The following is a 15,511-nucleotide window of genomic DNA, read 5'->3' as shown; positions in this document are numbered from 1 at the left end:
GGCGTGCAGCTCAACCCTACTGGATCCCTTCCCCCTCACCTCTCCTCCCAATAACCTACCCCCACCCCCACTGCCACCCTGATGTCTCCCTGCCTCCCCCAGGCCGAGGAAAGAACCGGCGACAGAGCATCTTCTGAGCCCTGTGCTCCGTTGTCTCAGCCGGCACCTCAGAGAGCGACGCAGTGAGCACAGGTGGGAGGGACCCCTGGGAGCCATCGGCGGGGTCCAGAGCCTGAGCCCTCACTGGGCAGGAGAGGTGGTTTCCCGCCCCGGCCGACTGCTGCTGCTGCTACTGCTGCTCTTCCTCCTCCTCCACCTACTTCCAGGCTTCCCCTGGGCCCTCTCCTCCCACAGTCCTCAGGGCTGGGGATGGAGTTGCTTTGCCCTTTGACAACTTGTGGGTGGGGACCAGGGCCGGGTGAGGACCAGGCCAGGAGGCCAGGCCAAGGGGAGACTGGCAGGGACCATGGGGACCATAGTGTGGGTGTGGGGTAGAGGGAAGAGGGTACAACTAGGTTGACTCCTTGGCACGGCACAGTCACTCTGGAGCCGCCGCTCATGCCCAGGAGGATCCCAAATGACAGCCTGTCCTCTCAGTGGAGGAAGACCCTACTGCCCCCCATTTCCAAATGAGACTTAATTCCCCTTTTTCTCCTCTGCTTGGGAACGGGGCCATTCTCCCCAGTGCCAGTGTTTTTGCCAAAGGTCCCCACCCCTTCCCTGCACTTCTGTGGCTGGCACCCGCTGGGTGTGTTAGAATGGCGAGGGAGGCTTCAATTCCTGCCCTGGACCCCCTCGAATCGTCTGCCTTGGGGCAGTGCTGTCCTCCTCCCTGGTCACTGGGGTCACTAAGCCTAGGGCTGGCAGTCATGTCCCGTTCAGAGAGAACAGCCCAAGATCTGGCCCAAACCCCTGGTGGGTCTGTCCACTGACTTCCCCAAACTATCCATCCACCTCACTCCTGACCCCTGGGTTTGGATAGAATTTGCCTTAAGCTGGGAACTGAGGGTTTAATCTCTCCCCCCCACCCCCACCCCTTGAGTGTCAGGAGCTCATAAAACAGATGACAGTAGACCCCAGCCCACCCCAAGGGGCTTCTTCCCCACCATGATGACTACGACGCTCATTAGGTCGACGTCCCTATCGTCAGTTTCTCTCTTTCATCTTTCCCCAAGTTCTGATGAGCCTCTTTCAAACCAGGGTGTGACCAGACCCCTGGATCCTGTCCTCAAGGAGGCTGGAGCCAGGATATTCTAGGTCAATATTGGCTCCGAGACCTCACAGAGGCTAGAGGGACCAGGGGCCGGGCCTGGGCCACCTGCTCTGGCCCAGAATACATCTCTCCTCTTGGCCCACGGTCTGTGCCCCCCACCTCCACTTCAAGCTGGCCTTAGCCTCCCTGCTGGAGCTCAGCCCTTGGGAGTTCAGGATTCCTGAGATGACAAGGAAGATGGAGTGATGCTGGAGGTGACTGAAGGAGGAAGGGGACCAGAGCTGGTTTCGGGGCTTGGAGTCGCAGTGCAACAGAGAACGGAGTTTGTACAGAAGGGCTGGAAAGGAGCCCTGGGCCAGAGCGGATTCTCCCCATCCTGCCCTGCCCCTTCCCGTGCTGTGCCTCCGACACCAGCAGGACGGTTAGCTTTCCCCCAACTTCTGCTGCTCTCCATCCTGCCTGCTGGTTCTGGTTACCGTTTGGGGCATTAATCCTGGTCTCCAACACCCTTCTTCCTTCCCCCCCTCCTGAGGGACCATCCCCCTCTGAGCCACCCCCCACCCCAGTCCTCTAGCTTCTGCCCATGCTGGGGTCCAGCACTCCAGCCCTCACTGTACTGTGAACGTCCTGTGTGTGATTTCAGCGCAAAGACAGATAATATATTTAACTTTACTGTAACAAAACAAAAAGAAACGAACGCTGCCTCGAACCAAAGAGATCATTTAAGATGGGTGATTCTAAACGATGAGGAGACATGGTTTCTTTCCCAGACCTTCTCTGGGATTAGGAGGCAGAGACCTGGGGCAGGGGCTTGGACTGGTTGGATTTTTCTGGCGGAGTTTTGTTTCTGTGTGAGCCTGCTGTCCTGGCGACCTCACGGCCTTCTGTTGTTCTCTGATGTATCATGAGCACAAGCGAGAAATAAACGATTGAGTCTGGACGTGGTGACTCCTGGGAAAATCGGTATTAAGAGGTTACTATGTCCCAAACTCTGTACTAAGCACTGGGGTAGATACAGGATCATCAGGTCGGACACAGTTCCTGTTGACCTGAGGGGAGTCTTCAGGCACCTATGTAGGACAGAATGTGGTGAGGTGTTGGAGAAACCTGTTCCAGTCCAAATGGGAGGGAGGAAAGGTATTTAATCCCCCTTTTTCAGAGGAAGAAATTGAGGCACCAAGAAGTGAAATGACTTTCCCAAGGTCCCACAGCAGATAGGTGGCAGAGCGGATTAGAAGCCACGTCCTCTGACACCCAGGCCCGAGCAGTTTTCACTGGGCCATGCTGCTTCTCAGAGGGGTCACTGAGACCTAGTTTCCACCCTCAACTTGCCTACCACCCAGTGAGGGAGCCAGGCAAAGACAAATTATGGGCCAACAGCCGGAGAGAAATAAAGCACAGCAACAACTGGTAGTGAAAGAAGTGTAAATGGATGAACAAAGTGAAGAAACAAGCTTTTTTTAAAGCCAATTCATTCAGTTTTGAAAGGCGAAGCTACATTCTTAAATCCAGAATTAAGGACAGGTCCTGTAGCCTGCATACCGAGACCAAACAGCGTGCTTGTGCACAACTTGTTAATAATAATAATAATAATAGTATTTGTTAAGCGCTTACTGTGTGCAAAGCACTGTTCTAAGCGCTGGGGGGGATACAAGGTAATAAACTTGTCCCATATGGGACTCACAGTCTTCATCCCCATTTTACAGATGAGGTAACTGAGGCACAGAGAAGTTAAGTGACTTGCCCAAAGTCACACAGCTGACAAGCGGCGGAGCTGGGATTAGAACCCATGACCTCTGACTCCAAAGCCCGGGCTCTTTCCACTGAGCCACGCTGTTTCTCTGTTAGACTGTGTTAGACAGACTGTGAGCCCCATTTTGGGCAGGGACTGTAACCAGTCTGATTAACTTGTATCTACCCCAGCACTTAGAACAGTGCCTGGTACATAGTAAGTGCTTAACAAATACCATTATTTAAAAAAAAAATAGCAATCGGTTCCCATCTAGAAAAATGGGTATTTCTGGAAGGGCCATCAGCAATTCTTCACTGCATTCTGTCCCAAAAAGGGCCTGAAGACATGGAAGAAAGGAGTGTACTCAATTGGCATGGGCTGAAGAAAATTGTAATTATGGCACTTGTTAAGCATTTACTGTGAGCCAGGCTAAGTGCTAAGCACTGAGGTAGATACAAGATCATCAGGGTGGACACAGTCTTCGTCCCTTCCCACGTGGTACTCATAGTCTAACTAGGGAGTAGGATTTAATCCCCATTTTCCAGATGAGGAAACTGAGGATCAGAGAAATTAAGAAACTCGCCCAAGGTTCCACAACAGACAGTGGTGGAGTCAGGATTAGAACCTAGGTCTTTTGACTCCCAGTCTGTGCTCTTACCACTAGACCAGTCTCCTCTTTCTGCATAAACATTAAACTCCAGGGGTGTTAATGGCTTCATTCCATCGTGCTTTGCTCCACACCCTTCCACTCCCACCCCTGCCCCCAATCCTACCTCCCCCTTCGAATTCCCCAGACCACAGCCCTCTCCATCCTGAGAGTTCCTAACAGCCCACTTCCTCCTGGAGGCCTTCCCCTAATTAACGTCCACCCCCATCGATTGTGCCAAGCCGATGGGCACCTTTAGCATTAATGCTGATCTAGCAGGAGAATGGGAGTCCGAGAACCTGGGTTCAAATCCTGGTTCCACCACTTGTCGGCTTGGGAGGAGCAGAGAGCAAAACAGCGATTCGGGGTTAAGTTGGAAGATTAAAATTCTTAGCAGTCTGCGTGTGTCATTTATGTGTACTATTGTTATATCCTTGACATTATGATGTGCTTGTCTCAGTCGATATTCCACAGAGGAACATTTTCCCTTCATGTCTGGTGTTCTTGGTGACTCCCTCAGCTCCTGCCCACTGAGTTCAGAAGAGGCCCCCAAGTTCCCCCGGGACCAGCAGGGCAGTGATGCCAGGGCTCTGTAGCCAGGTGGGGGTTGGGAGGCCCCAGAGAAATGCTCTTGTGTCAGCAGGGCTTCCGGCGCTCCACACGCATCAGTGTGGCCCAGTGGAAAGAGCATAGGCCTGCAGGTCAGAAGACCTGGGTTCTAATTCTGCTTCTCCCGCTTACCTGCTGTGTGACCTTGGGCAAGTTACAACTTCTCTGTGCCTCAGTTTCCTCCTCTGGGGATTCAATACCCGTCCTCCCTCCTACTTTGCTAGCTCCATTTGGAAAAGGGACGGTGTCCAACCTGATGTTATTGTGCTTACCTCCATCACCTCACCCCCTCCTACCTCACCTCCCTTCTCTCCTTCTCCAGCCCAGCCCGCACCCTCTGCTCCTCTGCCGCTAATCTCCTCACCGTGCCTCGTTCTCGCCTGTCCTGCCATCGACCCCCGGCCCACGTCCTCCCCCTGGCCTGAAATGCCCTCCCTCCGCACATCCACCAAGCTAGCTCTCTTCCTCCCTTCAAGGCCCTACTGAGAGCTCACCTCCTCCAGGAGGCCTTCTCAGACTGAGCCCCCTCCTTCCTCTCCCCCTCCTGCCCTTCTCCATCCCCCCCCGCCTTACCTCCTTCCCTTCCCCACAGCACCTGTCTATATGTATATATGTTTGTACATATTTATTACTCTATTTTACTTGTACATATCTGTTCTATTTATTTTATTTTGTTAATATGTTTGGTTTTGTTCTCTGTCTCCCCATTCTAGACTGTGAGCCCACTGTTGGGTAGGGACCGTCTCTATATGTGGCCAACTTGTACTTCTCAAGCGCTTAGTACAGTGCTCTGCACACAGTAAGTGCTCAATAAATATGATTGCTTGATTACCCCAATGGAGTGGAGTATGTGGCACATAGTATAAGTGCTTAAATGCCACAATTGGCATTATTATTAATTAATTAATGATAGTATTTGTTAAGTGCTTACTATGTGCAAAGCACTGTTCTAAGTGATGGGAAGGTTACAAGGTGATCAGGTTGTCCCACGGGAGGCTCACAGTCTTAATCCCCATTTTCCAGATGAGGTAACTGAGGCCCAGAGAAACACAGCTAATAATTGGCGGAGACAGGATTTTAATCCATGACCTCTGACTCCAAAGCCCGAGCTCTTTCCACTGAGCCACGCTGCTTCCTATTACTACCTGTCCAGTCCAATATTTGCAGCCCAGAGGGTGGTGAGGAAGGGGACAGACCATTTTATTCCCACCTTGGCTCACCAAAGGCTGAAGTCATCCCTGTTTGCAGGGATCAGGCTTCCAAAAGTTGGCTGTACCCAGCCGCGCAGTGGGCAAACCGGATCCTCCATCCAGGCCTCGCTCTTGCCAGCAATAGCAGCCGGTGCCCCGCAGGAGACTGTGTACCTCCAGTAAGGACCAACCTGACTTGGCTCTTCTCCTTCCCTGCTTTGTGCCCTGGGCTCGGTCCCGGGTACCAACTGTTCAGCGGGGCCGCAGGCATTGTTCCTTGCTTGCTCCTTCTCCTGCTACAGGTGGCATCGCTGCCCTCCCACAGTGCTCTCCCAAGCCCCCGGGCCCTCCTTGCCTCACCAGATTAACCCCACATTTAGGGCAGAGGGGAGTCTGTCCGGCTTCTTCAAGGCGGGGGGTATGGAAGGAGCCTGGGGAGACTGGCTTGCCGAGTGATGCCATATTTTGTTGTCTGTCTCCCCCTTTTAGACTGTGAGCCCACTACTGAGTAGGGACTGTCTCTATATGTTGCCAACTTGTACTTCCCAAGCACTTAGTACAGTGCTCTGCACACGGTAAGCGCTCAATAAATATGATTGATGATGATGATGATGATGCCAGCCTGGCCCTCATCCTCTCCTTGCCTTCCCAGATCCTCTTCAATGTGCGCAGGAATGATAAGTGGCCAGGCCTCAGTTTCCTGGGGATAGACAATGAGACCAGCAGGGCATAAACTGGAGCTAGCTACAGATGTACTCTCTCTCTCTCTCTCTCTCTCTCTCTCTCTCTCTCTCTCTCTCTCTCTCTCTCTCTCTCTCTCTCTCTCTCTCTCTCTCCGCCCCCCCCCCCCACCCCCCCCCCACCCCAGTTACCAAAATGGGAATCTGTACTGGGGGAGTGGATTGAAGTTACCTGTACATCGCCTCTCCAGTCACTTCATTCATTCTCCAGCCTTCCAAGGAAACAGATTCCGCAGTCTATCCCCGCCTCTTGTGCCAGGTTCTCAAGCCCCTTCATCACTGGGGAAGACATTTTTGATCTTAGAATCATAGAATCTGAGAGTTAGATGATCAATCAATCGATCAATCAATCGTATTTATTGAGCGCTTACTGTGTGCAGAGCACTGTACTAAGCGCTTGGGAAGTACAAGTTGGCAACATATAGAGACAGTTCCTACCCAACAGTGGGCTCACAGTCTAGAAGAGGGAGACAGAGAACAAAACCAAACATACTAACAAAATAAAATAAATAGAATAGATATGTGCAAGTAAAATAAATAAATAGAGTAATAAATATGTACAAACATATATACATATATACAGGTGCTGTGGGGAAGGGAAGGAGGAAAGATGGGGGGATGGAGAGGGGGGTGAGGGGGAGAGGAAGGAAGGGGCTCAGTCTGGGAAGGCCTCCTGGAGGAGGTGAGCTCTCAGTAGGGCCTTGAAGGGAGGAAGAGAGCTAGCTTGGCGGATGGGCAGAGGGAGGGCATTCCAGGCCCGGGGGAGGACGTGGGCCAGGGGTTGATGGCGGGACAGGCGTGAATGAGGCACGGTGAGGAGATTAGCAGCAGAGGAGCGGAGAAGAGACCACTGGAAGTCATTTTGGCTAACCGTCATCATCATCAATGGTATTTATTGAGTGCTTTCTGTGCAGAACACTGTACTAGATGCTTGGGAGAGTACAATACAACATTCATTCATTCCATCGTATTTATTGAGCGCTTACTGTGTGCAGAACACTGTACTAAGCACTTAGGAAGTACAAGTTGGCAACATATAGAGACGGTCCCTACCCAACAACGGGCTCACGGACTAGAAGTGGGAGACAGACAACAAAACAAAACACGGGGACAGGTGTCAACTCATCAAAATAAATAGAAATAAAGCTAGATGCACACACAACAGAGTTGGTAGACACGTTCCCCACCCATAGTGATCATATTTATTGAGCGTTCACTGCATGCAGAGTACTGTACTAAGTGCTTGGGAGAGTACAATATAAGAGTTGGTAGACAAGTTCCATGTCCAAAGTGATCAATCAATCAATCGATCATATTTCTTGAGTCCTTACTGTGTGCAGAGCACTATTCTAAGTGCTTGGGAGAGTACAATATCAGCTGGTTGGTAGACAACTTCCTGCCCACAATGAGCTTACATTCTAGAAACCTCTGCTTCCAAGAAAGAAAATGCTTAACTTATTTGGGCAGGTGGATATCTACCCTGATTTAGATGCCACTTCAGGAGTGTTCAGTCCACAATCTGGTCACCTGGTTCAGCTTTCGATCCCCTGACAGAAAGGGAGGTTTTTTCCCCCAGGTGTAACCAGCTCCTTCTACTCTAATAGCCTGTTTCCTCTTGGGTGCGATCCCCAAGGTCAATTCCAAACCCTCCCTTCCTCACCCTGACAATGTCAATCAATCAATCAATTTATTGAGTGTTTACAGTGTACAGCGCTATACTGAACACGGGCCTGGGAACCAGAAGGACCTGTATTCTAACCCCGGCTCTGCCACTTCATTCATTCAATCGTATTTATTGAGCACTTACTGTGTGCAGAGCACTGTACTAAGTGCTTGGAAAGTACAATAGCGCTTGGAAAGTAGAGTTGTCTGCTGTGTGACCTTGGATAAGTAGCTTCACTTCTCCGTTCCTCAGTTATCACATCTGTAACATGGGGATAGAGACTGTGAGCCCCACGTGGGACAGGGATTATGTCCATCCCAATTTGCTTGTATCCACCCCACTGCTTAGTACAGTGCCTAGAACATAGTAAGCATTTAACAAATACCATAATTAATTAATTAGCAGAGTTGGTAGACCCAGTGAGCTTATAGTCAATGGATAGAGCTCAGTGCTCTGGGTTGCTGGGGTCTCTGGAGGGTTCAGGGACCCTTCAGGATGCTTCCTGCTGGGGAGTTATACCCTGCCAAGTAGCCCAGGGCAAATAAGCAGACCAGTGTAAGTGGGTAGGGTGGGAGGGAGAAAGGCTGGGAAGGTTGGGAGATGGGGAGATGCTCCATTCTTATTTGTAAAGCCGCCTCTGCATTAAACCAGAACACTGAACCAGAAGACAGGTAGCGGCAGACTGGGCTGCAACAAAGCACTATAAAGTGGCACTCTCGTTCACTTCGACCTGCCAGCTCAACAACAATACCTATAATCATGTAGCATTCCTTAAGCACCCAGCATTGTGCTGAACGCTGGGGTAAATGCAAGACGATAGTGTTGAACACAGTTCCCGTCCTCATCGGGCTCACCAACTAAATAGGGGGGAGAACAGATTTTGAATCCGCATTTTCCGGATGGAAAAACTGGGGCCTACAGAAGTAATAAAAATTGTGGTATCTGTAAAGCGCTTACTCTGTGCCAGGCACTGTATTAAGTGCTGGGGTGGATACAAGCAAATCGGGTTGGACGCAGTCCCTGTCCCAACTGTGGCTCACAGTCTTAATCCCCATTTTACAAATGAGGGAACTGAGGCACAGAGAAGTGAAGTGACTCGCCCAAGGTTGCATAGCAGATGAATGGTGGGGTCGGAATTAGAACCAGTTAGAATTGAGAAGCAGTGTGGCTCAGTGGAAAAGAGCCCGGGCTTTGGAGTCAGAAGTCAGGGGTTCGAATCCCAGCTCCGCCAATTGTCAGCTGTGTGACTTTGGGCAAGTCACTTAAGTTCTCTGTGCCTCAGTTCCCTCATCTGTAAAATGGGGATGAAGACTGTGAGCCCCCCGTGGGACAACCTGATCACCTTGTAACCTCCCCAGCGCTTAGAACAGTGCTTTGCACATAGTAAGCACTTAATAAATGCCATAAAAAAAATTAGAACCCAGATCCTTCTGACTCCCACACCTGTGAGCTATGAGATCACAGGCTGAGCTGTGAGCTGTGAGCTCTGAGACCACGCTGCTTCTTCAACAGGCCAGTGGCAGAGTGGGATTGTACTTCCCAAGCGCTTAGTACAGTGCTCTGTATACAGTAAGCGCTCAATAAATACTATTGAATGAGTGAATGAATGAATTAGAAACCACGAGCTCAGACTCTCAGGCCACAGCTCTTTCCATTAGGCCACCCTGCTTCTCTCCGAAGGCAAACCCTGGTGGGGCTGGAGGCCCTAGCCCTGAGAGCGGGGAGCTGCAGACCCGCCTAACTTGGTTGGCCTTCTCCCCCCACCGCCCTCCCGGGGCCCAGTGAGCAAGTTGAGGCCCAGCTTGAAGCTTGGAGCCTGGCAGGTTCAGTCCCCAGAGGGGATGTGACCTTCTGAACAATGTTTCCCGGCCCATTGTTTGCCCCCAGCCCATTGTGTGGCAGAGCCGGGACGGTCCACGGCCCACGGCGCCGGGCGAGAGGGCCAGCATCCGGGCTGAGGGTGTTTTTCCGGCACGGCGGGCGGGCCAGGGGAGAGCGAAGGCGCCTCAGGAGCTGCCACCTGGCTGGTCGGGTAGGGGAGGACGTGTGGCTCTTGGACACCTGACTTCACAGAACTGCTTGCCAGAAGGAAGGAGGACAAAGCCTTCAGGAGGCCTTCCGTGACTCAGCTCAGCTCCCATCTCCTCATCCTATTTACCTCTCTACTGCGTCACCTGTGCCTGTGTTCACACCCCCTAAGGGCATAGCTACTCACCCTGCCTTCGTCCGCCCCTCCGGCTCCTCACACCACACTTATAATAATAAATAATACTGATGGCATTTATTAAGCCCTTACTCTGTGCCAAGCTCTACGTGCTAAGCGCTGGGGAGGTTACAAGGTGATCAGGTTGTCCCACGGGGGGCTCACAGTCTCAGTCCCCATTTTACAGATGAGGTAACTGAGACACAGAGAAGTGAAGTGACTTGCCCAAAGTCACCCAGCTGACAATTGGTGGAGCCGGGATTTGAGCCCATGAGCTCTGACTCCAAAGCCCGGGTTCTTTCCACCGAGCCATGCTTCTTCTCAATAATAATGACGGCATTTGTTAAGTGCTTACTATGTGCAAAGCACCGTTCTAAGTGCTGGGGAGGATACAAGGTGATCAGGTTGTCCCACGTGGGGCTCACAGTCTTCATCCCCATTTTCCAGATGAGGGAACTGAGGACCAGAGAAGCGAAGTGACTTGCCCAAAGTCACCCAGCTGACAAGCGGTGGAACCGGGATTAGAACCCATGACCTCTAGACTCTCAAGCCCAGGTTCTTTCCACTGAGCCACGTTGCTTCTTTGTAATCCAATGCTTCCTCAACCTGTCGATTTATTTTAGTGTCTTCTTCCCCTGTGAGACTAAACTCCTTGAGAGCAGGGATCATGTCTTCTAACTCTACTGTACTCGCTCTCTTTTTCATGGTATTTGTTAAGTGCTTACTATGTGTCTGGCACTGTAATAAGCGCTGGGGTACATACAAGCTATTTGGGTTGGACATAGTCTGTGTCCCACGTGGGGCTCACAGTCTCAATCTCCATTTTAAAGTTGAGGTAACTGAGGCACAGAGAAATGAAGTGACTTAAAGCAGCATGGCCCAGTGGATAGACCACAGGCCTGGGATTCAGTAAGACCCGGGTTCTAGCCTCGGCTCTGACACTTACCTGCTGTGTGGCCTTGGGCAAGTCACTTCACTTCTCTGTGCCTCAGTTATCTAATCTGTTAAATGGGGATTAAGACTGTGAGCCCCATGTGGGACAGGGACTGTGTCCAACCTGATTAGCCTGTATCTATCCCAGTGACACTTTAATAATAATAATAATAATAATGGCATTTATTAAGCACTTACTATGTGCAAAGTACTGTTCTAAGCGCTGGGGAGGCTACAAGGTGATCAGGTTGTCCCACGTGGGGCTCACAGTCTTAATCCCTATTTTACAGATGAGGTAACTGAGGCACAGGGAAGTTAAGACTTGCCCAAAGACACACAGCTGACAACTGGTGGAGCTATAGTAACCACATAACAAATACCATCATCATCATTATTATTATTAAGGTCACACAGCTGATAAGTAGCTGAGCCGGAATTAGAACCCAGGTCCTTCTGACTCCCAAGCTCGTACTCTAACCACTAGGCCAAGCTGCTCCTTTAGAGTTGCCTCTTCTCTCAGGTGAGACTGTAAGCTTGTTGTGGGCAGAAAATGTGTCTGTTTATGATTATATTGTACTCCCCCAAGCGCTTAGTACATTGCTCTGCACACAGTAAGCACTCAATAAGTACAACTGAATGAATGAATGAATGAATGAGTGTGCAGAGCACTGTCCTAAGTGCTTGGAAGAATATCAATCAATTAATGGCATTTATTGAGCACTTCAGGTGTGCAGAGCACTGTACTTGTGCTTGTGAGATTACAATGCAATAGACTTTGTGGACACAATCCCTGCCCACAAAGCTCTGCCACTTGAATTCTGTGGGATTCTGTGCAAGACACTTAGCTTCTCTGTGTCTCGGTCTCTTCAACTGTAAAATGGGAATTCAATACCTGTTCTCCCTCCTACTTAACTGTGAACCCCTCCTGATTAATTTGTATCTACCCCAGCACTTAGAACAGTGCTTGACACATAGTAAGTGAGCAACAGATACCAGACAAAAAGCTTACTGTCTAGAGAATAATAACATAATATTTATAGAACACTTGTTGCCAAGCTCTGTGTAAACTCAAAAGAATCTGATCTGAAACCATCCCTGTCCTCACAGGGCTCACAGTCCAAGAGGGAGGGAAAACAGGTATTTAATCCCAACTTTACAAGTGAGGAAACTGAAGCACGGAGAAGTTATGTCACTTACCCAAGGTCACACAGCAGGCAGGACCCAGGCCTCCAAATCCTATTTCTCCTTCCACGGGGCCACTCTGCCTGCGACAGATCATAACCTCCCGTCCCAAGTGTCGTGCTCCTTATCCAGCAAGTGCTCAATAAACTGTGAGCCTGTTGTTGGGTAGGGATTGTCTCTATATGTTGCCAACTTGTACTTCCCACGTGCTTATTACAGTGCTGTGCACACAGTAAGTGCTCAATAAATACGATTGAATGAATGAATGAATAAAGCCGTGTGATTGCTTGTACTCTTCCAACAGAGTGGTTCTCTGCCACAGAAAGTGCTCAGTAAATACCACTGATCAACTGATTGGAACTTGGCCCAAACCACCATGGAGTTTGGTTTACTGAGGAAGCATGAGGGCAAATCTGCTGGCTGGATCTGAGTCACTTTAGGGTCTCAGTCACGTAAAGCAGGGGCTTTCATGGGTGAAGCGGGCTCTTTCTCATTCCATCTGGATTCCCTGTTCCGGCCCTGGCAGCTGTTTCCTCCCTCCCAACAAAAAGCCTCCCCTCACTGTTACAGCTGAGGATTTGAACATTACGGGAGGGAAGACTGTGGGGCGGTCACTTATTTACAAACCCGGAATTTATTATAATGTCTGTCTTCCCCCTCCAGGCAGTAAGTTCCTGGTGGGCAGGGGTCACGTCTACCAACTCTATTGTACTGTACTTTCCCAAGCACTCAGTACAGTGTTCGGTGCACAGGAAGCACTCGATAAATACCTTTGATGGATTTTTTTATATTTGTGAAGTGCTTACTATGTGCCAAAAACTATTCTAAGCACTGGGGTGGATATAAGTTAATTAGGTGGAAACATGGGCCCTGTCCCGCGTGGGGCTCACAAGTAGAAGGGAGATTGGTTGATTGACTGAGGAGCTTCCTACCAACTTGCCCAAGATCATTAATTTTACTCTTGGGGAAGGGAAGGAGGGAAAAGTAGGAAAGCTTGTGGACTGGTCCGTTTTGGGCTCTTATTTAATAATAATTATGGTACTTGATAAGTGCTCACTATTTGCCAAGCACTGTTCTAAGCGCTGGGGTAGATACAGTTAATCAGGTTGGACACAGTCCCTGTCCCCCATTGGGTTTACACTCTTAATCCCCATTTTACAGATGAGGTAACTGAGGCTCAGAGAAGTGAAATGACCTGCCCAAGGTCTCACAGCAGACACAGGGTGGAGCTGGGATTAGAACCTAGCTCCTTCTGACTCCCACGGCCCTTGGTAAGGACACCCCTCACTGACTGTGAGCCTCTATATATCTTTGTACAGATTTATTACTCTATTTATTTATTTTACTTTGAGCCCGCTGTTGGGTAGGGACTGTCTCTATATGTTGCCAACTTGTACTTCCCAAGCAGTTAGTACAGTGCTCTGCACACAGTAAGCGCTCAATAAATACGATTGAATGAATGAATGAATGAGGGACCGTCTCTATATGTTGCCGACTTGTACTTCCCAAGCGCTTAGTACAGTGCTCTGCACACAGTGTGTTCAATAAATACGATTGAATGAATGAATGAATGAATGAAATGCTGCTGCTGCTCAGCACAGATGAGTTACTCCCATTTAATTGGCCGAGAAGTTGAGGCACAGTTAGGGGTCGCCTAAGGACACCGAGCAGAATGGAAAAGGAAATCTGAGTGCTTGGGTGTTCTCTAGACTATAAGCTCGTTGTGGGCAGGGAATGTGTTTACCAACTCTTGTTATATTGTGCTCTCCCAAGCGCTAAGTACAGTGCTCTGCACACAGTAAGCACTCAAAAAATGCTATTGATTGATCCGGGCTCACCATCAGAACTATATTAAACCTGAGCTGTCATAAATGCTCTCACAATTCCCTGGGCCGTTAGCCACTCCCAGACACTTGTCTTGAAAGCACAAGAGTTTCCGATCTGCTGGCCCCCCTTCTTCCTCCCCAAGGAGCAAGATCCTAGGCTGGGTGACTCCAGACTCCCCAGTGAAGTTCTTCATGTTTGCTGAGGAGACAGAGCCCTGGAGAGGGGAAATGTTTGGCCTGGGGTTGGCCAGAGGAGCAGGAAAAGAGTCCAACAGTTGGAGGAAGGATCCCCCCATGAAGAGAGGTTACCAGCCTAGGGCTTAGGGACATTATGTTGCCAACTTGTACTTCCCAAGCGCTTAGTACAGTGCTCTGCACACAGTAAGTGCTCAATAAATATGATTGATGATAACTAGAGCTGGAGAGGGATGGGGAAGGTTGTTGAGCCTCGGGAAAATGTCCAAATGTCCTCAGGGAAAACAGGAACCTTCCCCATCCCCCAACACAGCTCTCTGATCCCCTACCCTGCCCACTCCATCCAAGGAACTGTTCCCAGGAACAGAAGGAAAAGGAATGGGATCAGCAGAGGAGGGTTTGGATCTGGGAGGAGGGGGTCGTGGTGTGTTTCAGGGGACAAACAGTCAAGGTGAGTCACCTGAGACCCATTTTGGGTGTCAGCTTTCCTGCTGCCTCAGCCAGCATCTGCCAGAGCAGAATTCCAGGCCGAAGACTCCACCACCAGATCCACCGCCTCCATCATCATCATCATCATCATCATCATCATCATCATCAGAACCAGCATGGCCTAGTGAATAGAGCACAGGCCTAGAAGTCAGAAGGACCTGGGTCCTAATCCCGGCTCTGCCACTTATCCGCTGTGTGACCTTGGGGAAGTCACTTCACTTCTCTGGCCTCAGTTACCTCATCTGTAAAATAGGGATTAAAGCTGTGAGCCCCAGGTGGGACAGGGACTGTGTCCAACCCAATTTGCTTGTATCTACCTCAGCACTCGGTGCAGCGTGGCTCAGAGGAAAGAGCCTGGGCTTTGGAGTCAGAGGTCATGGGTTCAAATCCCAGCTCTGCCAACTGTCAGCTGTGTGACTTTGGGCAAGTCACTTAACTTCTCTGTGCCTCAGTTCCCTCATCTGTAAAATGGGGATTAAAACTGTGAGCCCCCTGTGGGACAACCTGATTATCTTGTAAGCTCCCCAGTGCTTAGAACAGTGCTTTGCACATAGTAAGCGCTTAACAAATACCATCATTATTACTATTACACTGCCTGACATATAGTAAGTGCTTAACAAATACCATATTTATTATTATTATTATTATTATCATCATCAGTGGTTTTTATTGAGCATTTATTATGTGCAGAGAATACTGTAGTAAGCGCTTGGGAGAATACTACAGAGTGGGCAGACACGTTCCCTGCCCACTTGCAAGCCAACTTACATTCATTCATTCATTCAATCGGATTTATTGAGCGCTTACTGTGTGCAGAGCACTGTACTAAGCGCTTGGGAAGTACAAGTTGGCAACATATAGAGACGGTCCGTACCCAACAGTGGGCTCAT

General features: G+C 49.9%; 1 protein-coding gene across 3 annotated transcripts in view; it reads left to right on the top strand.

Annotated features, from left to right (window-relative positions):
* The window catches only part of CDK18 (cyclin dependent kinase 18), a 42,918-nt gene extending 40,765 nt beyond the window's left edge, over positions 1–2,153 (top strand). For all 3 annotated transcript variants that reach the window (XM_038749106.1, XM_038749104.1, XM_038749103.1), the window contains exon 17: positions 103–2,153. In XM_038749106.1, the coding sequence (XP_038605034.1) occupies positions 103–137 (35 nt within the window). In that variant the 3' untranslated portion in view covers positions 138–2,153. The remainder of the gene's footprint in view (positions 1–102) is intronic.
* The last annotated feature ends 13,358 nt before the right edge of the window (positions 2,154–15,511 follow it).

The sequence above is a fragment of the Tachyglossus aculeatus genome, chromosome 7 (assembly GCF_015852505.1).
Source record: "Tachyglossus aculeatus isolate mTacAcu1 chromosome 7, mTacAcu1.pri, whole genome shotgun sequence".
Lineage (NCBI taxonomy): Eukaryota > Metazoa > Chordata > Mammalia > Monotremata > Tachyglossidae > Tachyglossus > Tachyglossus aculeatus.
The sequence above is the reverse complement of the archived record's forward strand: the minus strand, read 5'-3'. Positions and strand labels throughout refer to the sequence as shown.